Raw genomic sequence first — 14214 nt, 5'->3', positions numbered from 1 at the left:
TGCAATCATATGTCGAGGTACTACTGTATAGTACGAAGTAGTAGTAGTAGTAGTGGTTAGGGTTTCGTTATGATTCCACTAGTTGAGCTGCGCAAAAGAGAATGTCATTCTAATGTTGATCCATATAAAATACAAATCCGATTATAAGACACACTGTCGGCTTTTGAGAAAATTGAAGGCTTTCATGTGCGACTTATAGTGCGGAAAATATGATCATTAAGCAGCCTTGAGACACCAACAAAAAGTACGCTAATCGGATCAATGCGTATACTGTACATCCTTAGAATACAGTATACACTCACCGGCCACTTCATTAGGTACACCTGTCCAACTGCTCGTTAACATTTAATATCTAATCAGCCAATCACATGGCGGCAAATCAGTGCATTTAGGCATGTAGACATGGTTTAAGACAATCTCCTGTAGTTCAAACCGAGCATCAATATGGGAAAGAAAGGTGATTTGAGTGACTTTGAGCATGGCATGGTTGTTGGTGCCAGAAGGGCTGGTCTGAGTATTTCAGAAACTGCTGATCTACTGGGATATTCACGCACAACCATCTCTAGGGTTTCCAGAGAAAAAATATCCAGTGAGCGGCAGTTCTGTGGGCGGAAATGCCTTGTTGATGCCAGAGGTCAAAGGAGAATGGCCAAACTGGTTTGAGCTGATAGAAAGGTAACAGTGACTCAAATAAACACCCTTTACAACCAAGGTAGGCAGAAGAGCATCTCTGAATGCACAGTACGTCGAACTTTGAGGCAGATGGGCTACAGCAGCAGAAGACCACTCCTTTCAGCTAAGAACAGGAAACTGAGGCTACAATTTTCACAAGCTCATCAAAATTGGACAATAGAAGATTGGAAAAACGTTGCCTGGTCTGATGAGTCTCGATTTCTGCTGCGACATTCGGATGGTAGGGTCAGAATTTGGCGTCAACAACATGAAAGCATGGATCCATCCTGCCTTGTATCAACAGTTCAGGCTAGTGGTGGTGGTGTAAGGGTGTGGGGAATATTTTCTTGGCACTCTTTGGGCCCCTTGGTACCAATTGAGCATCGTTGGAACGCCACAGCCTACCTGAGTATTGTTGCTGACCATGTCCATCCCTTTATGACCACAATGTACCCAACTTCTTATGGCTACTTTCAGCAGGATAATGCGCCATGTCATAAAGCTGGAATCATCTCAGACTGGTTTCTTGAACATGACAATGAGTTCACTGTACTCAAATGGCCTCTACAGTCACAAGATCTCAATCCATTAAAGCATCTTTGGGATGTGGTGGAATGGGAGATTCGCATCATGGATGTGCAGCCGACAAATCTGCACCAACTGTGTGATGCCATCATGTCAATATAGACCAAACTCTCTGAGGAATGCTTCCAGCACCTTGTTGAATCTATGCCACGAAGAATTGAGGCAGTTCTGAAGGCAAAAGGTGGTCCAACCCGTTAGTAGCATGGTGTACCTAATAGGTGGCCGGTGAGTGTATAGTACCTACCAAATTTTATTCTGATTAGTCGAGGGTGTTGCAATTTTTTGTTTCCTCAATAACAAAATGACCTTTCACGCCCAGGCGATCTAAAAAAAAAAAAAAGGATCTCATTTGCTTTCAAGAGTAAACAAATATAGAAGTGACATTACCATGTTTTGCCTTTTTCTGGTGTTTTTTTTCCAATACACTTATGATCAACAAAGTCATATTCCATGACAACACCTGCCTACCATTTTGGAGGTTTGAGAATCTCCCCCAGAAAGACAACTAGCTGTTTCCACAGGGTCATCATGTAGACGATAGCTGCCTACTTTCCATTCTGTGGCAGCTGCCCTTCCGTCTCTTTGGCTGTTTTGGCCTTCTCCTCATCTCTGTCATAATTTTACGCTTTTACGCCCTCCCTTTTTCCAGATTAACCACAAATATCCAGAGAGGAGACTCCTTGTGGCGGAGTCTTGTGGAGCTTTAGCGCCATACTTTCCTGTAAGTTCATTCAAAATAAAAATTTTAAAAATGTTGGACAGTTGGGGAAAAAATAGACATATAAACAAAATGTTTTTTTTTTATTGTGTTTTTCCAGAAGGAAATTCGAAGTTCGCTAGTTTTGTCCATGCTGCAGCAGATGCTCGCTGAGGACAAGGCTGACATGGTCCGAGAGGCTGTGGTCAAGAGTCTTGGAATTATCATGGCATACATAGATGATGCTGATAAATACTCCCAGGTATTTATTCGGAGGGGAAATTTCAAAGCTTTCTTATTCACAAAATCCACATTTCCTCAAAGCTTCAGGCAGATATATATTACGTCGCTCTCAAAAGTACTAGTACTACCTGATATCACTACTTTCAATATTACTTTGTATGAAGACAAGTTTCTCTAACTGCTAATGGAGGACCCATAAATGTTTCCATTCGTCTAAAGTGATTTTCTCGAAAGTTTTGTGTAGGGATGCAGCTACTGATTATTTAAGTAATCGGTTAATCTATCAATTAGTTCGAATAATCAAGTACCGTAATTTTTGGACTGTAAGCCGCTACTTTTTTCCTTCATTTTGAATCCTGCGGCTTATAGTCCAGTGCGGCTTATTCGTTGATTTATTTGGGTTAATAGGTACCACTATTTTGACAGCGTCATAAAACCTTCATAATTATGACATGACACTAACATGGGCATTACTGAATGCTTATGACATATGTCATTAAGTGTCATCCGGCAAATTATGTCACTAACTCCATTTAGGTCCAGCTTCGATCTTTTACATCCATTCAAAGGTGAGATAATTTGCCAGATAACACTAAATGACATCTGTTATAAGCATTTGAAAATGCTCATGACAATGTCATGTCATAATTATAACTGTCTTATAACGGTATCATGGCACCACTGTCAAAGAAATTTTTACGACATACCATAACTAGCAATTAATGAAACAACTGGATCAGTAACTGAAGAAATAATTAGCACAGAACATGAATTTTGATTGTTATTTACATCTGTAGCACTGCAATGCATGCTAGGAGGCATGTTGGACAACAACAGTGTTGACAGACTGTGACTGTAGAGGTTCACTGTCTCCCCCAAGGCAGCAGTAATGGTCAAAAGAAGCTTCTTAAAGCAATGAAGCTTCGCAGCTAATTGGTTCAAAGCTTCATGGTGGTTCATTTGGTCTTAAGACAGTTATATGATGCCACTTTCAAATAAAGTGTTACCGGTTAATATCTTTTGGTGTAAATATCCCATAATACAGTTAGAACAGCTGCAGTTTATAGTCCAGTGCGGCTTATCTATGAACAAATGTTGTATTCGTGTCAAATTTGGTGGGTGGCAGCTTATGGTCAGGTGCACCTTATCGTGCGAAAATTACAGTAATTGGTTTAGCAACATTTAATGCGTTTGCAGAATACATTTTACGAGATGTAAAACAAAGGATTGCTAAGATTGCACTTTCAAAAGAGCATTTAATGTCAATACTAGAGATCAACCAATATGAGTTTTTCAGGACTGATACCGATTATTAGTAGTCAGAGGGGCCAATAACTGATTTTTGGAGCCGATTTTCATTTGCAGCAAAAGGGTAAAAATCGGCGTAAAAAAATGGAATAATGCAAACTCTGAATTTCATTGAAATGCCTAAAGCATGTTTATTGAATCACACCAATAAAAATTAATAACTCCAGAATTGCCTGATTTTCCTAGACTCAGAAACATCTCTTATAAAGTTGAATAAAAGGTTAAATAAATAGCTCTCCCGAAAAAAAAGTGTTGTTCAAAAAAAAAAAAGTTTTAAACATGTTACCGTGCAGCCTTCATAATGCGAATTATTTTTAAACAATAATAGCGTAGAAAAAAATCTTGTCTTCACTAAATGCTTCATTGAGTGAGTCCAGTCAGATCGACTCAAGCTGCTCACAATGAGTTGCCACAGCACACTAGTGTTTAACTAGCTAAATGATGATTGACACATTCGGCATCTTTGAAGCTTGCGCTGCCAAGCTTCTCTGGGGAGATCAAAGCTTCAACACCTGTCAATCATCGTTAACTTTAACAAGCATAACTCGCAGTGCACTGCTGACCAAGAAAAGCAGCAGGAGGGAGAGTGAGGCTGTAGGAGCATAAAGCAGAAAAAAAAAAAATTAAAAAACCCCATCCATTTCACCCAATTCCGATCCTCTGAAAATGGCGCAGTTCCTAGTCCCTATCCCTGTTTTAAATTGACTTTTTTAATATCGGCCAGTCTTATTAAAAAACAGGCCGATACGATATACATCAAATTTCCAAATATCTGCCCGATATATCGGTCTATCTCTAGTGAATACAAAATAAGATTCCCAAGTGTTCCTTCAAACTATGCAGGATAACACTTTCATTTCACAAGAGCAATAAATGCATTCAAAAGTGAATAAAAATACCTGAACATAAACCCAAACTGTGTAGAAAAAAAATAATAAATGAGGATCGAGATTCGAAGTACAACAAAAGAACAATTGGCTATTTTCCATAGCAAAAGTTTGCTAGCTTAAATGCCATAAAATTGTAACTTTTTTTTTAGGCTGTCAAAATTATCGCGTTAAGAGGCGGTAATTAATTTTTTAAATTAATCACGTTAAAATATTTGACGCAATTAACGCACATGCCCCGCTCAAACAGATTAAAATGACAGCAGTGTAATGTCCGCTTGTTACTTGTTTTTTGGTGCCCTCTGCTGGCGCTTGGGTACCACTGATTTTATGTGCTTCAGCATGACGGGCTACTAGTTTATTTTTTGATTGAAAATTTTACAAATTTTAATAAAACGAAAACATTAAGAGGGGTTTTAATATAAAATTTCTATAACTTGTTCTAACATTTATCTTTTAAGAACTACAAGTCTTTCTATCCATGGATCGCTTTAAGAGAATGTTAATAATGTTAATGCCATCTTGTTGATTTATTGTTATAATAAACAAATACAGTACTTATTTACTGTATGTTGAATGTATATATCCGTCTTGTCTTATTTTTCCATTCCAACAATAATTTACAGAAAAATATGGCATATTTTATAGATGGTTTGAATTGCGATTAATTACGATTAATTAATTTTTAAGCTGTAACTAACTCGATTAAAAATTTTTAATCGTTTGACAGACCTATGTTTTTTACAATGCTCTTAACAAATCGTTCGAACACACATTTTCACAAAAAGCTGCAAATTATACCTCTAAAATAAATTACGAATGCATAAACAATCATATTACCTCCCAAAAAAACTTTTTTTTGGTCTTAACAGGGAGCATGTAAGATGAGATGTGTCATATTCACTGTTGCCACTAGAGGGCAGTGTATCCACCCAAATGCAAACACTTTAGAAACAAACAAATCCTCGGAGCAGCAAAATTTAATTTGAAGCTCTTTTCTAATCGAATTACACGACTTAATCGTTGTGCCACTAGTTTTGAGTGAGGGAACCTTCGGAGTTTCCAAAAGTGCATTCAAATCGAAGGTCGCTAATGTTGAACCAGAAGCCTTCCCTGTTTAAGAGAGGCTGACTGTGAGCCAGTGAAACTTTAGGCCTTTCTGCTGTGGGCTACAGTCCTGCTGGCACGCTAAAGGTTCTTCCTAGAATTGTTCCCACAAGTTGGAAGCAAAGAAATTCTTCCGTAAGATGGAAAATTAAGTGAGAACTACAGAGTCAGTGTAGCACCGCGCTTGACTGATGATTGTGTTAAACTGTGTTCAAAATTCATTAATTGTGTGTTTTCCGTCAGGGCTTTGAGCTGATGCTTCTGGCACTTGGCGACCCCTCAGAAAGGGTAGTCAGTGCTGTCCATCAGGTCTTTATCCCTGCATTTGCTGCTTGGACGACAGAATTGGGAACTCTTTACACATCGCTCATCCCTTCTCTCTTGGCACGCATAGAAAAGCTCCTGATGGTGAGTTTTACTAACATGGACTAAATTGCTCCTGCTCTCATACTTCATTCATCTTGATTTCTAGCAGGGGGAGCATGGGTTGGATGAGCACAAGCTGCACGTGTTCCTGTCAGCCCTGCAGAGTTTGATCCCCCCGCTGTTTGCCGTAGTGCTGCAAAATGCGCCTTTCACAAGCCGAGCCAAACTGCATGGAGACATACCTGCAATAGAGGGTACAGAAGAAACGTCCGAGTGTTCGTTTCTTGTTTTAACTGTGAATTTATTAGCTATTTCTTTGTGTTTTGTCCTTGCAGTGACCCGCTTCCCCAGGCCGGCGTCTCCCCTCCAGGATGTGGCCACCATCATTGGCAGCAGGGAGATGCTGAGTGCCCTGCTGCTTCTTTACGACCACCAACTAGAGCACGAAGGGACCACCGGCTGGGAAAGCCTGCTTTGGGTGGTCAACCAGCTGTGAGACACACACACACACACACACTGTAAATGTATACAGACATTAAACCTGATCTCTGCTATTTTTCTCATACCACTGTGAAGGCTTCCTCAGCTCATTGAGATTGTGGGCCGCATCAACGTGACCTCCTCCACCTGCGTTCATGAGTTCTCTCGCTTCTTTTGGAGGTTCTGTCGAACCTTTGGGAAGATTTTCACTAACACAAAGGTGAATTTAATCTTCATCTACCAAGGGTTGTCGCAGGCCAGATCTTAATTAGGGTTTTCATTCATTGTCTGCTCAATTAGTTCAGGGGTCCCCAACCTTTTTTGCACCACGGACCTGTGTTATTTGGGTCTTTTCTTCACGGACCGGTGTTCGGACAAAATTTTGCAACCCGTCAAAAATTGCAACGATAACAGAATGCTTATGAGAAAACCTTGAAGTTGTTCCATTTATCATTATAAAATTATCCAGTGGGGCCTTATAATACAATTAGCCATAATATGCTAAGGCCACAACCACATATATCAGAATCGGTTTGATATCGGTATTGGATTTCTGGTGTTGGACAATATCTGGATATTAGTTATCGGTTAAAAAGTCAATATCGGACAACTCTACTTACAATTTGTGTGTGTGAAACGATCTGCATTTGGGCGTGGGCATTAAATTTTTTTAAAGTGGCATAAAAAAGCTTTAAATTAGATTTGCTGATACCTGTACACTGTAAAAACACACCTCCTTAAAATGAGTTAAATTCACTTGTTTTCAGCGTAAATCTACTAGAAATAAGTGAAATTATCTGCTAGTGCACTTAGATTTCTAGAAATAAGAAAAATAGCTAGCTGGGAATAAGATTAACAGACTTATTTTAAGCAAAAAGTTAGTATATTTAATTTTTACAAAAAACTTGTTTGTCAGAAACGTTCTTAATTCAGGAATAGATATTGTTTAAAACATTGTTTGAAAGCATTTTTTTCTGATTTAGGTGAAAAACTTCTAGATGTATGGGCTTAATAAGAAGAAATAGTAATATTTACTTAAACTAAGTGGAATAATCTGCCGCATTAATCTGTTAACTAGTCTTTAACACTCAAAACAAAATGGAGAATTTGACTTGATTTAAGAAATATCATCTTATTAAGACGTTATAAATTTGCAGTGTAGAAACCCTGTATTTTTTTGTTTTTATTTTTTAGAATTGCTCTTTATACAGTTGTACAATGAAATTCAATATTGCACGTAAATTAGTATTGCTCATAGAATATGTGAATAGAAGTACTAGCAGTTGACAGTGAGGCATTGAATATTGCACATAGTAAGTATTGCACATAGTATATTTCATGTAAATGAATATTGGACATTGTGTGATGTGGTGTTACATATGACTGTTCAGGGTGGAGATGGTTTTAGCAAAGCAGTCTGTTTTATCATAAGAACTAACAAGAAAAACTGTAAAAATTGTCTTTTTAAGTCAATGCACGTAATTTACCAGAAAATGATTGCCGAGCCTTTTTAACACCTGTCAATTCAAGTCAATACATGCCACCTTTTTACTAATCTGTTCTATAAAATGATGACGTTTTGTTTATCTCAATGATGTTTTGCAGGTTAAACCTCAATTTCAAGAGATTCTTCGTCTCTCCGAAGAGAATTTTGGTGAGTTCGGAACACTTGAACAATAAATGTGATAGCAGCGTCATTCAAGGCGAGGCAATCTTGTTATTTCCACTTAAAGGGAGAAAGATGTGACAACTAAAAACTTATTTCTAAACACTTATTGACCTAAATTTTGTCTTTAATAGATGCTTCTTCGGGGAATGTCATTCTTACCAAAGCCACCGTCCCTATTTATGCCACCGGGGTACTGACGTGTTATAACCAGGTAACAACAATATTTTTCACTTGTATATTGGGGTCTTTTTTTAGCTTTTCATTTTTAGTCAATGATTAGTGTTTGTCCTGTTTCTCTGAAGGAGGATGATCGCAAGCTGTTAGTGGGTTTTTTAGAGGATGTTATGACAACACTCTCTTTGTCCCATGCGCCTCTCGACAGCCTAAAGGCTTCTTTTATCGAGCTGGGGTGAGACGAGTACATTCGCACACACAGAGGCACTCAAAGGTTGCACGATTATTCAAGTTTCTGTCATATTTTTCAGTGCCAATCCTGTGTACCATGAATTGCTGCTTACTGTTCTGTGGTATGGGGTGGTACACACCTCGGCGCTGGTCCGATGTACATCAGCACGGATGTTTGAGGTAAAGAAAGAGCCAGTTGACCATTTTTGATTGGGAAATTACGTTTGGTTTTATATTAAAAACATTGTATCTACAGTTGGGAGAACAAGTATTTGATACACAGTCAATGGGAAAACCCATTGGCAGTGTATCAAATACTTGTTCACTTGTACACTGTAAGTATAGAAATAATGTTGATTCCTCATTTGGATAGAAATGTTAAAATTGTTACCCAAATGTACCCCATTTTACTGCATATGTGCTAGCTTTGCTTGCTAAATCTGCTGTGTGAACCCGCACGTCATGTTAAGCTCCGAATGTAAACCCTCTAAGTGTAAATCTGACAACTAATAACGAATCTTATACAGTTGTGTTCAAAATTATTCAACCCCCACTGTGGATAGGAATTTTTGCAACTTTGACATTCATTTTTCATCTTGTTTATAATCACATCAAATAATGACATGTCAAATAGACAAATACTGAAATAACAAAAATATTTTTGTGAATATTCTAGGGCTGTCAAAATTTTCGTGTTAACGGGCGGTAATTCATTTTTTAATTAATCACGTAAAAAGATTTGACGCAATTAACGCACATGCCCCGCTCAAACAGATTAAAATGACAGTACAGTGTCATGTGCACTTGTTACTTGTGTTTTTGGAGTTTTGTCGCCCTCTGCTGGGGCTTGGGTGCGACTGATTTTGTGGTTTTCAGCACCATGAGAATTAGTTTATTTTTTGATTGAAAATTTTACAAATTTTATTAAAGCGAAAACATTGAGGGGTTTTAATATAAAATTTCTATAACTTGTACTAACATTTATCTTTTAAGAACTACAAGTCTTTCTATCCATGGATCGCTTTAACAGAATGTTAATAATGTTAATGCCATCTTGTTGATTTATTGTTATAATAAACAAATGCAGTACTTATGTACAGTATGCTGAATGTATATATCCGTCTTGTGTCTTATCTTTCCATTCCAACAACAATTTACAGAAAAATATGGCATATTTTATAGATGGTCTGAATTGCGATTAATTACGATTAATCAATTTTTAAGCTGTGATTAAATCGATTACAAATTTTAACCGTTTGACAGCCCTAGAATATTCCAATTCATGGCCTTTCTGCGATTACCTCATTGACAATTTTTTTTTTTTTTTTTTTTTTAAACCTGTCCTGTTCAGCTGTTTGACATAGAGAATGGAAGTTGAGGTGTCCGGTTGAGCTAAACAGTTTTAATTCGAGTATGACATACTCACATTTTGATCATTCAACATACCTTGTTTATGATGACAAAGCTACAAACAGGAAGGGGTTATGGGGAACAGAAGAAAAGAAGGAGAGAAAGACAGAAGGAACACAACAACAAGAAATACATTGAATTCCAACACGAACTATGAATATGTTGGTGCTATCGTCAGCTAGATGTACTAGTATTTCTGGTTGACACCCTGTGGGGGGGCCTGTTGACCAGGGAAAGAAGGGGGGGGGGGTCTATAAGATAAGTGATTGGGATGGGGTGGAGTGTACACAAATCAGCTCTCTGATCTAGAAACCAGTGATCGTGTAAATCCCTTATGAGTGTAAGCCCGTCGGCAACCGACCCTACGCTGCCCCATCACCAATCCTGGCACCGGGGCCACCCACCGGAGTGCGTCGAATCACATCCAGTCGTGGTCAAGCCTCACCAAACATGCGACAGGCTGCGTGCCTGAGCAGAGACGTCACCCCAGGGCCACGGCACAACTCATCCCTCCTCCTACAGCCCAGCAAAGGTGCCATCGTCACCCCCTGGGCCACTCGCGCCCTCATCAACCAGCCCTCAGGGATGAGAAGAGGGGACGCAACCACCAACTCCACGTGAAAGTTGTCTTTTTCTGGCCATTTTGAGAGTTAATTCAAACCCACAAAGGTGATGCTCCAGATACCCAATTAGCTCAAAGGAAGATCAGTTTTATAGCTTCTCTGACCACCTAAACTGTTTTGTGCTGTGCCAACATAATTGCACAAGGTTTTCTAATCATATATTATCCTTCTAAGGCAACTAGCAAGCACAATGTACCATTAGAACACTGGAGTGATGTTAGCTGTAAATGGGCTTCTTTACAAAACTACATAGATATTGCATAAAAACCAGACATTTCCAGCATGTATAGAGTGTTTTTCTGATTAATTTAATGTTATTTCCATTTTCTTTCAAAAAGGAGGAAATTTCTAAGTGACCCCAAACTTTTGAACAGTAGTGTATCTACTGTGGGGGTTGAATAATTTTGAACACAACTGTATCAACGCCTCCCAATTCCAATACGGCTTTTTAATAGTCCCAAACCTCGCCATATAAATATCTGTGGATGTTTCACTATAACGCTCAAGTCAGCAAAAGCTTTGGGAAGTCTAATTTAATTGGACACATGTTCTTCATATTTTCAAGACTTGAGGAAATATAATACTAAAGTTGTTTTTACCCCCTTCGTCGCCCCTAGTGCTACTTTTGCAAGGAAATAGAGTGCTGACCAATGCAGTGTAACGAAACCGTAACAAATGAGATCAACAAGCTATTTTTGTGAGGATATACAGTGTTGCAAATAAGTATTTAGTCAACCACTATTGTGCAAGTTCTCCCACTTGAAAATATTAGAGAGGCCTGTAATGGTCAACGTGGGTAAACCTCAACCATGAGAGACAGCATGTGGAAAAAAAAAAAAAGAAAATCACATTGTTTGATTTTTAAAGAATTTATTTGCAAATCATGGTGGAAAATAAGTATTTAGTCAATACCAAAAGTTCATCTCAGTACTTTGTTATGTACCCTTTGTTGGCAATAACGGAGGCCAAACGTTTTCTGTAACTCTTCGCAAGCTTTTCACACACTGTTGCTGGTATTTTGGCCCATTCCTCCATGCAGATCTTCTCTAGAGCAGTGATGTTTTGGGGCCGTCGTTGGGCAACACGGACTTTCAACTCCCTCCACAGATTTTCTATGGGGTTGAGATCTGGAGACTGGCTAGGCCACTCCAGGTTTCTTACGAAGCCACTCCTTTGTTGCCCTATGCCCTTGCTGACGGAAGGAGATCTTCTCTCAAAATCTCTCTATACATTCATTCTTTCCTTTACACAGATCAGTCGTCCTGGTCCCTTTGCAGGAAAAACAGCCCCAAAGCATGATGTTTCCACCCCCATGCTTCACAGTGGGTATGGTGTTCTTCAGATGCAATTCAGTATTCTTTCTCCTCCAAACACGAGAACCTGTGTTTCTACCAAAAAGTTCTATTTTGGTTTCATCTGACCAAAACACATTCTCCCAGTCCTCTTCTGGATCATGCAAATGCTCTCTAGCAAACCGCAGACAGGCCTGGAAGTGTACTTTCTTCAGCAGGGGGACTCGTCTGGCAGTGCAGGATTGTAGTCACTGGCGGCGCATTGTGTTACTGATAGTAGCCTTTGTTACTTTGGTCCCAGCTCTCTGTAGGACATTCACTAGGTCCCCCCTTGTGGCTCTGAGATTTTTGCTCACTGTTCTTGTTATCATTTTGACGCCACGGGGTGAGATCTTGCATGGAGCCCCAGATCGAGGGAGATTATCAGTGGTCTTGTATGTCTTCCATTTTCTAATAATTGCTCGCATGGTTGATTTCTTTACACCAAGCGTTTTACCTATTGCAGATTCAGTCTTCCCAGCCTGGTGCAGGTCTACAATTTTGTCTCTGGTGTCCTTCGACAGCTCTTTGGTCTTGGCCATAGTGGAGTTTGGAGTGTGAATGACTGAGATTGAGGACAGGTGTCTTTTATACCGATAATGAGTTCAAACAGGTGCCATTATTACAGGTAACGAGTGTAGCCTCGTTAGACCTCGTTAGAAGAAGTTGGACCTCTTTGACAGCCAGAAATCTTGCTTGTTTGTAGTTGACCAAACACTTATTTCCTCTCTAATTTGGAAATAAACTCTTTAAAAATCAAATAATGTGATTTTCTGTTTTTTTCTCCACATTATGTCTTTCATGGTTGAGGTTTACCCATGTTGACAACTACAGGCCTCTCTAATCTTTTCAAGTAGGAGAACTTGCACAATTGGTGGTTGAAGAAATACTTATTTGCCCCACTGTACCAGTGGAAGCAAGCCTTTCTTGATGTAAATTGTGGAAGGAGGAGTGCTCAGCTGAACTCATGTCCCCCTCTTTAATTAATTTATTTTTTATTTTTTATGTGAAGTACTTCCCGTTCTCCACGCACACGCCTCTATGTCACCATCCCATTATGTGTAGCTGTCCACCATTTTCCACATAACTACTGGTTGAAATGTTGTGGTTTACCACTGATCCTGGATCAGATTCCTTTATTGTTCCTTTATTGAGTCTGGATAACAGATGTTTGTGCTCTACCGTGCCATGTTGTGTGTTGGTTGTTAATTGTATAGCCGGAAAGCATAGCTGGCTTTCTATTTGTTGCTCCTTATTTTTATGTTCTCCCTCCCTTCCTTCTTTGCATTATTTCACTATTTTATTTATTATTTTCTTTCTATCTATCGGCGGTGTCGCTCACTCTTGTCCAATGCACCGCCCTCCTCTGTGACATCACGTCTGGCTCTGTCCAACCCGATCAGCTGCTGGTGAAGGGGGTGAATGAGACGCTGGTCGCTCAGAGAGTGGTGCCGGCTCTCATCACACTGTCCTCCGACCCTGAAATGTAAGTGGATCGACAATATGAACAGTAATAGTCAACTGCGCGGCGTCTCTCCCCCCCCTTCCCTTTGCCGCCTGACAGCCATCGCGCAACAGCAGTCGGCCTATCTGGAGCAACAACATGACTTCGTTTGCAGTGGTTGCACCTGATCAGGCTGAACATCACATGTCTATCATGGTCTTGTCAGTTTATGTCTGGCGTGAATGTTCGCACACTGCCTTCATTGCACATCCCGAGCATGCAAACCCCTTTCGTTTTTTCCTCCCAATCCAATCCACTGAGGCTGAGGCCCTCCTCCTGAACAAACCCTCAGCTAGCGGCTGGTTTTCACCTCCGATTTTCTCCATTTTTTTTTCTTTGTATCCCCCGCTACCTCCTGTTATCACCCCTTCTCCTCTCCTCTGTCATCCCGCTCTGTGGTGGGTTTGCAGTTGATTCTCCGAGGCATGAGCGAAGCATTAGTAGATCGCCGGGCGGCCCCGGCCCTTATTACGCTATGCAATGGCCCCGAATTGTGAGTCAATCGACGACGGAACAACATCTCGCCGGCTGCATTCTGACGGTGTCAAAAAGCATTAGCGAGCAGCTGTCAACGTTCAGTTAACGTGTCATTTTCCTGTCAAATTGGAGTAAGTAAGTGGCTTAAATACTGAGTGAGCTTCGCTGGATTGAAATATTTAATTGGCTGTGGGATTAGTTCAACAATTTACTGTGCTCCCCACATCCACATTCTTCATGAATTGGGTGAGGAAGTGAGCGGTAACACGCTTGGAATGCAGCCGGTTTTCATCACATCATTCTTTCTAACTTAGGAATCACACAACATGATATATACAGTGCCCTCCATAATTATTGGCACCCCTGAAAAAGATGTGTTTTTTAGCTTCTAATAATTTTTTTTATTCAAATAATATGGGACCTTAATGGAAATAAACAGAAAAATCCAAC

The 14214-nt window shown here is 39.7% G+C and overlaps 1 protein-coding gene across 6 annotated transcripts in view; it reads left to right on the top strand.

Moving 5' to 3' along the window:
* relch (RAB11 binding and LisH domain, coiled-coil and HEAT repeat containing) overlaps nucleotides 1–14214 on the top strand; it is a 63061-nt gene that overhangs the window by 24510 nt on the left and 24337 nt on the right. For 5 of the 6 annotated variants that reach the window (XM_057824098.1, XM_057824100.1, XM_057824101.1 and 2 more), the window contains 11 exons: nucleotides 1907–1978; nucleotides 2076–2216; nucleotides 5743–5907; nucleotides 5972–6119; nucleotides 6201–6357; nucleotides 6442–6565; nucleotides 7951–7999; nucleotides 8146–8225; nucleotides 8317–8423; nucleotides 8500–8599; nucleotides 13187–13269. In XM_057824098.1, the coding sequence (XP_057680081.1) occupies nucleotides 1907–1978; nucleotides 2076–2216; nucleotides 5743–5907; nucleotides 5972–6119; nucleotides 6201–6357; nucleotides 6442–6565; nucleotides 7951–7999; nucleotides 8146–8225; nucleotides 8317–8423; nucleotides 8500–8599; nucleotides 13187–13269 (1226 nt within the window). The remainder of the gene's footprint in view (nucleotides 1–1906; nucleotides 1979–2075; nucleotides 2217–5742; nucleotides 5908–5971; nucleotides 6120–6200; nucleotides 6358–6441; nucleotides 6566–7950; nucleotides 8000–8145; nucleotides 8226–8316; nucleotides 8424–8499; nucleotides 8600–13186; nucleotides 13270–14214) is intronic. The other variant, XM_057824096.1, reaches the window with a different exon arrangement.

This window comes from Corythoichthys intestinalis, chromosome 20 (assembly GCF_030265065.1).
Source record: "Corythoichthys intestinalis isolate RoL2023-P3 chromosome 20, ASM3026506v1, whole genome shotgun sequence".
Taxonomy (NCBI): domain Eukaryota; kingdom Metazoa; phylum Chordata; class Actinopteri; order Syngnathiformes; family Syngnathidae; genus Corythoichthys; species Corythoichthys intestinalis.
The sequence above is the reverse complement of the archived record's forward strand: the minus strand, read 5'-3'. Positions and strand labels throughout refer to the sequence as shown.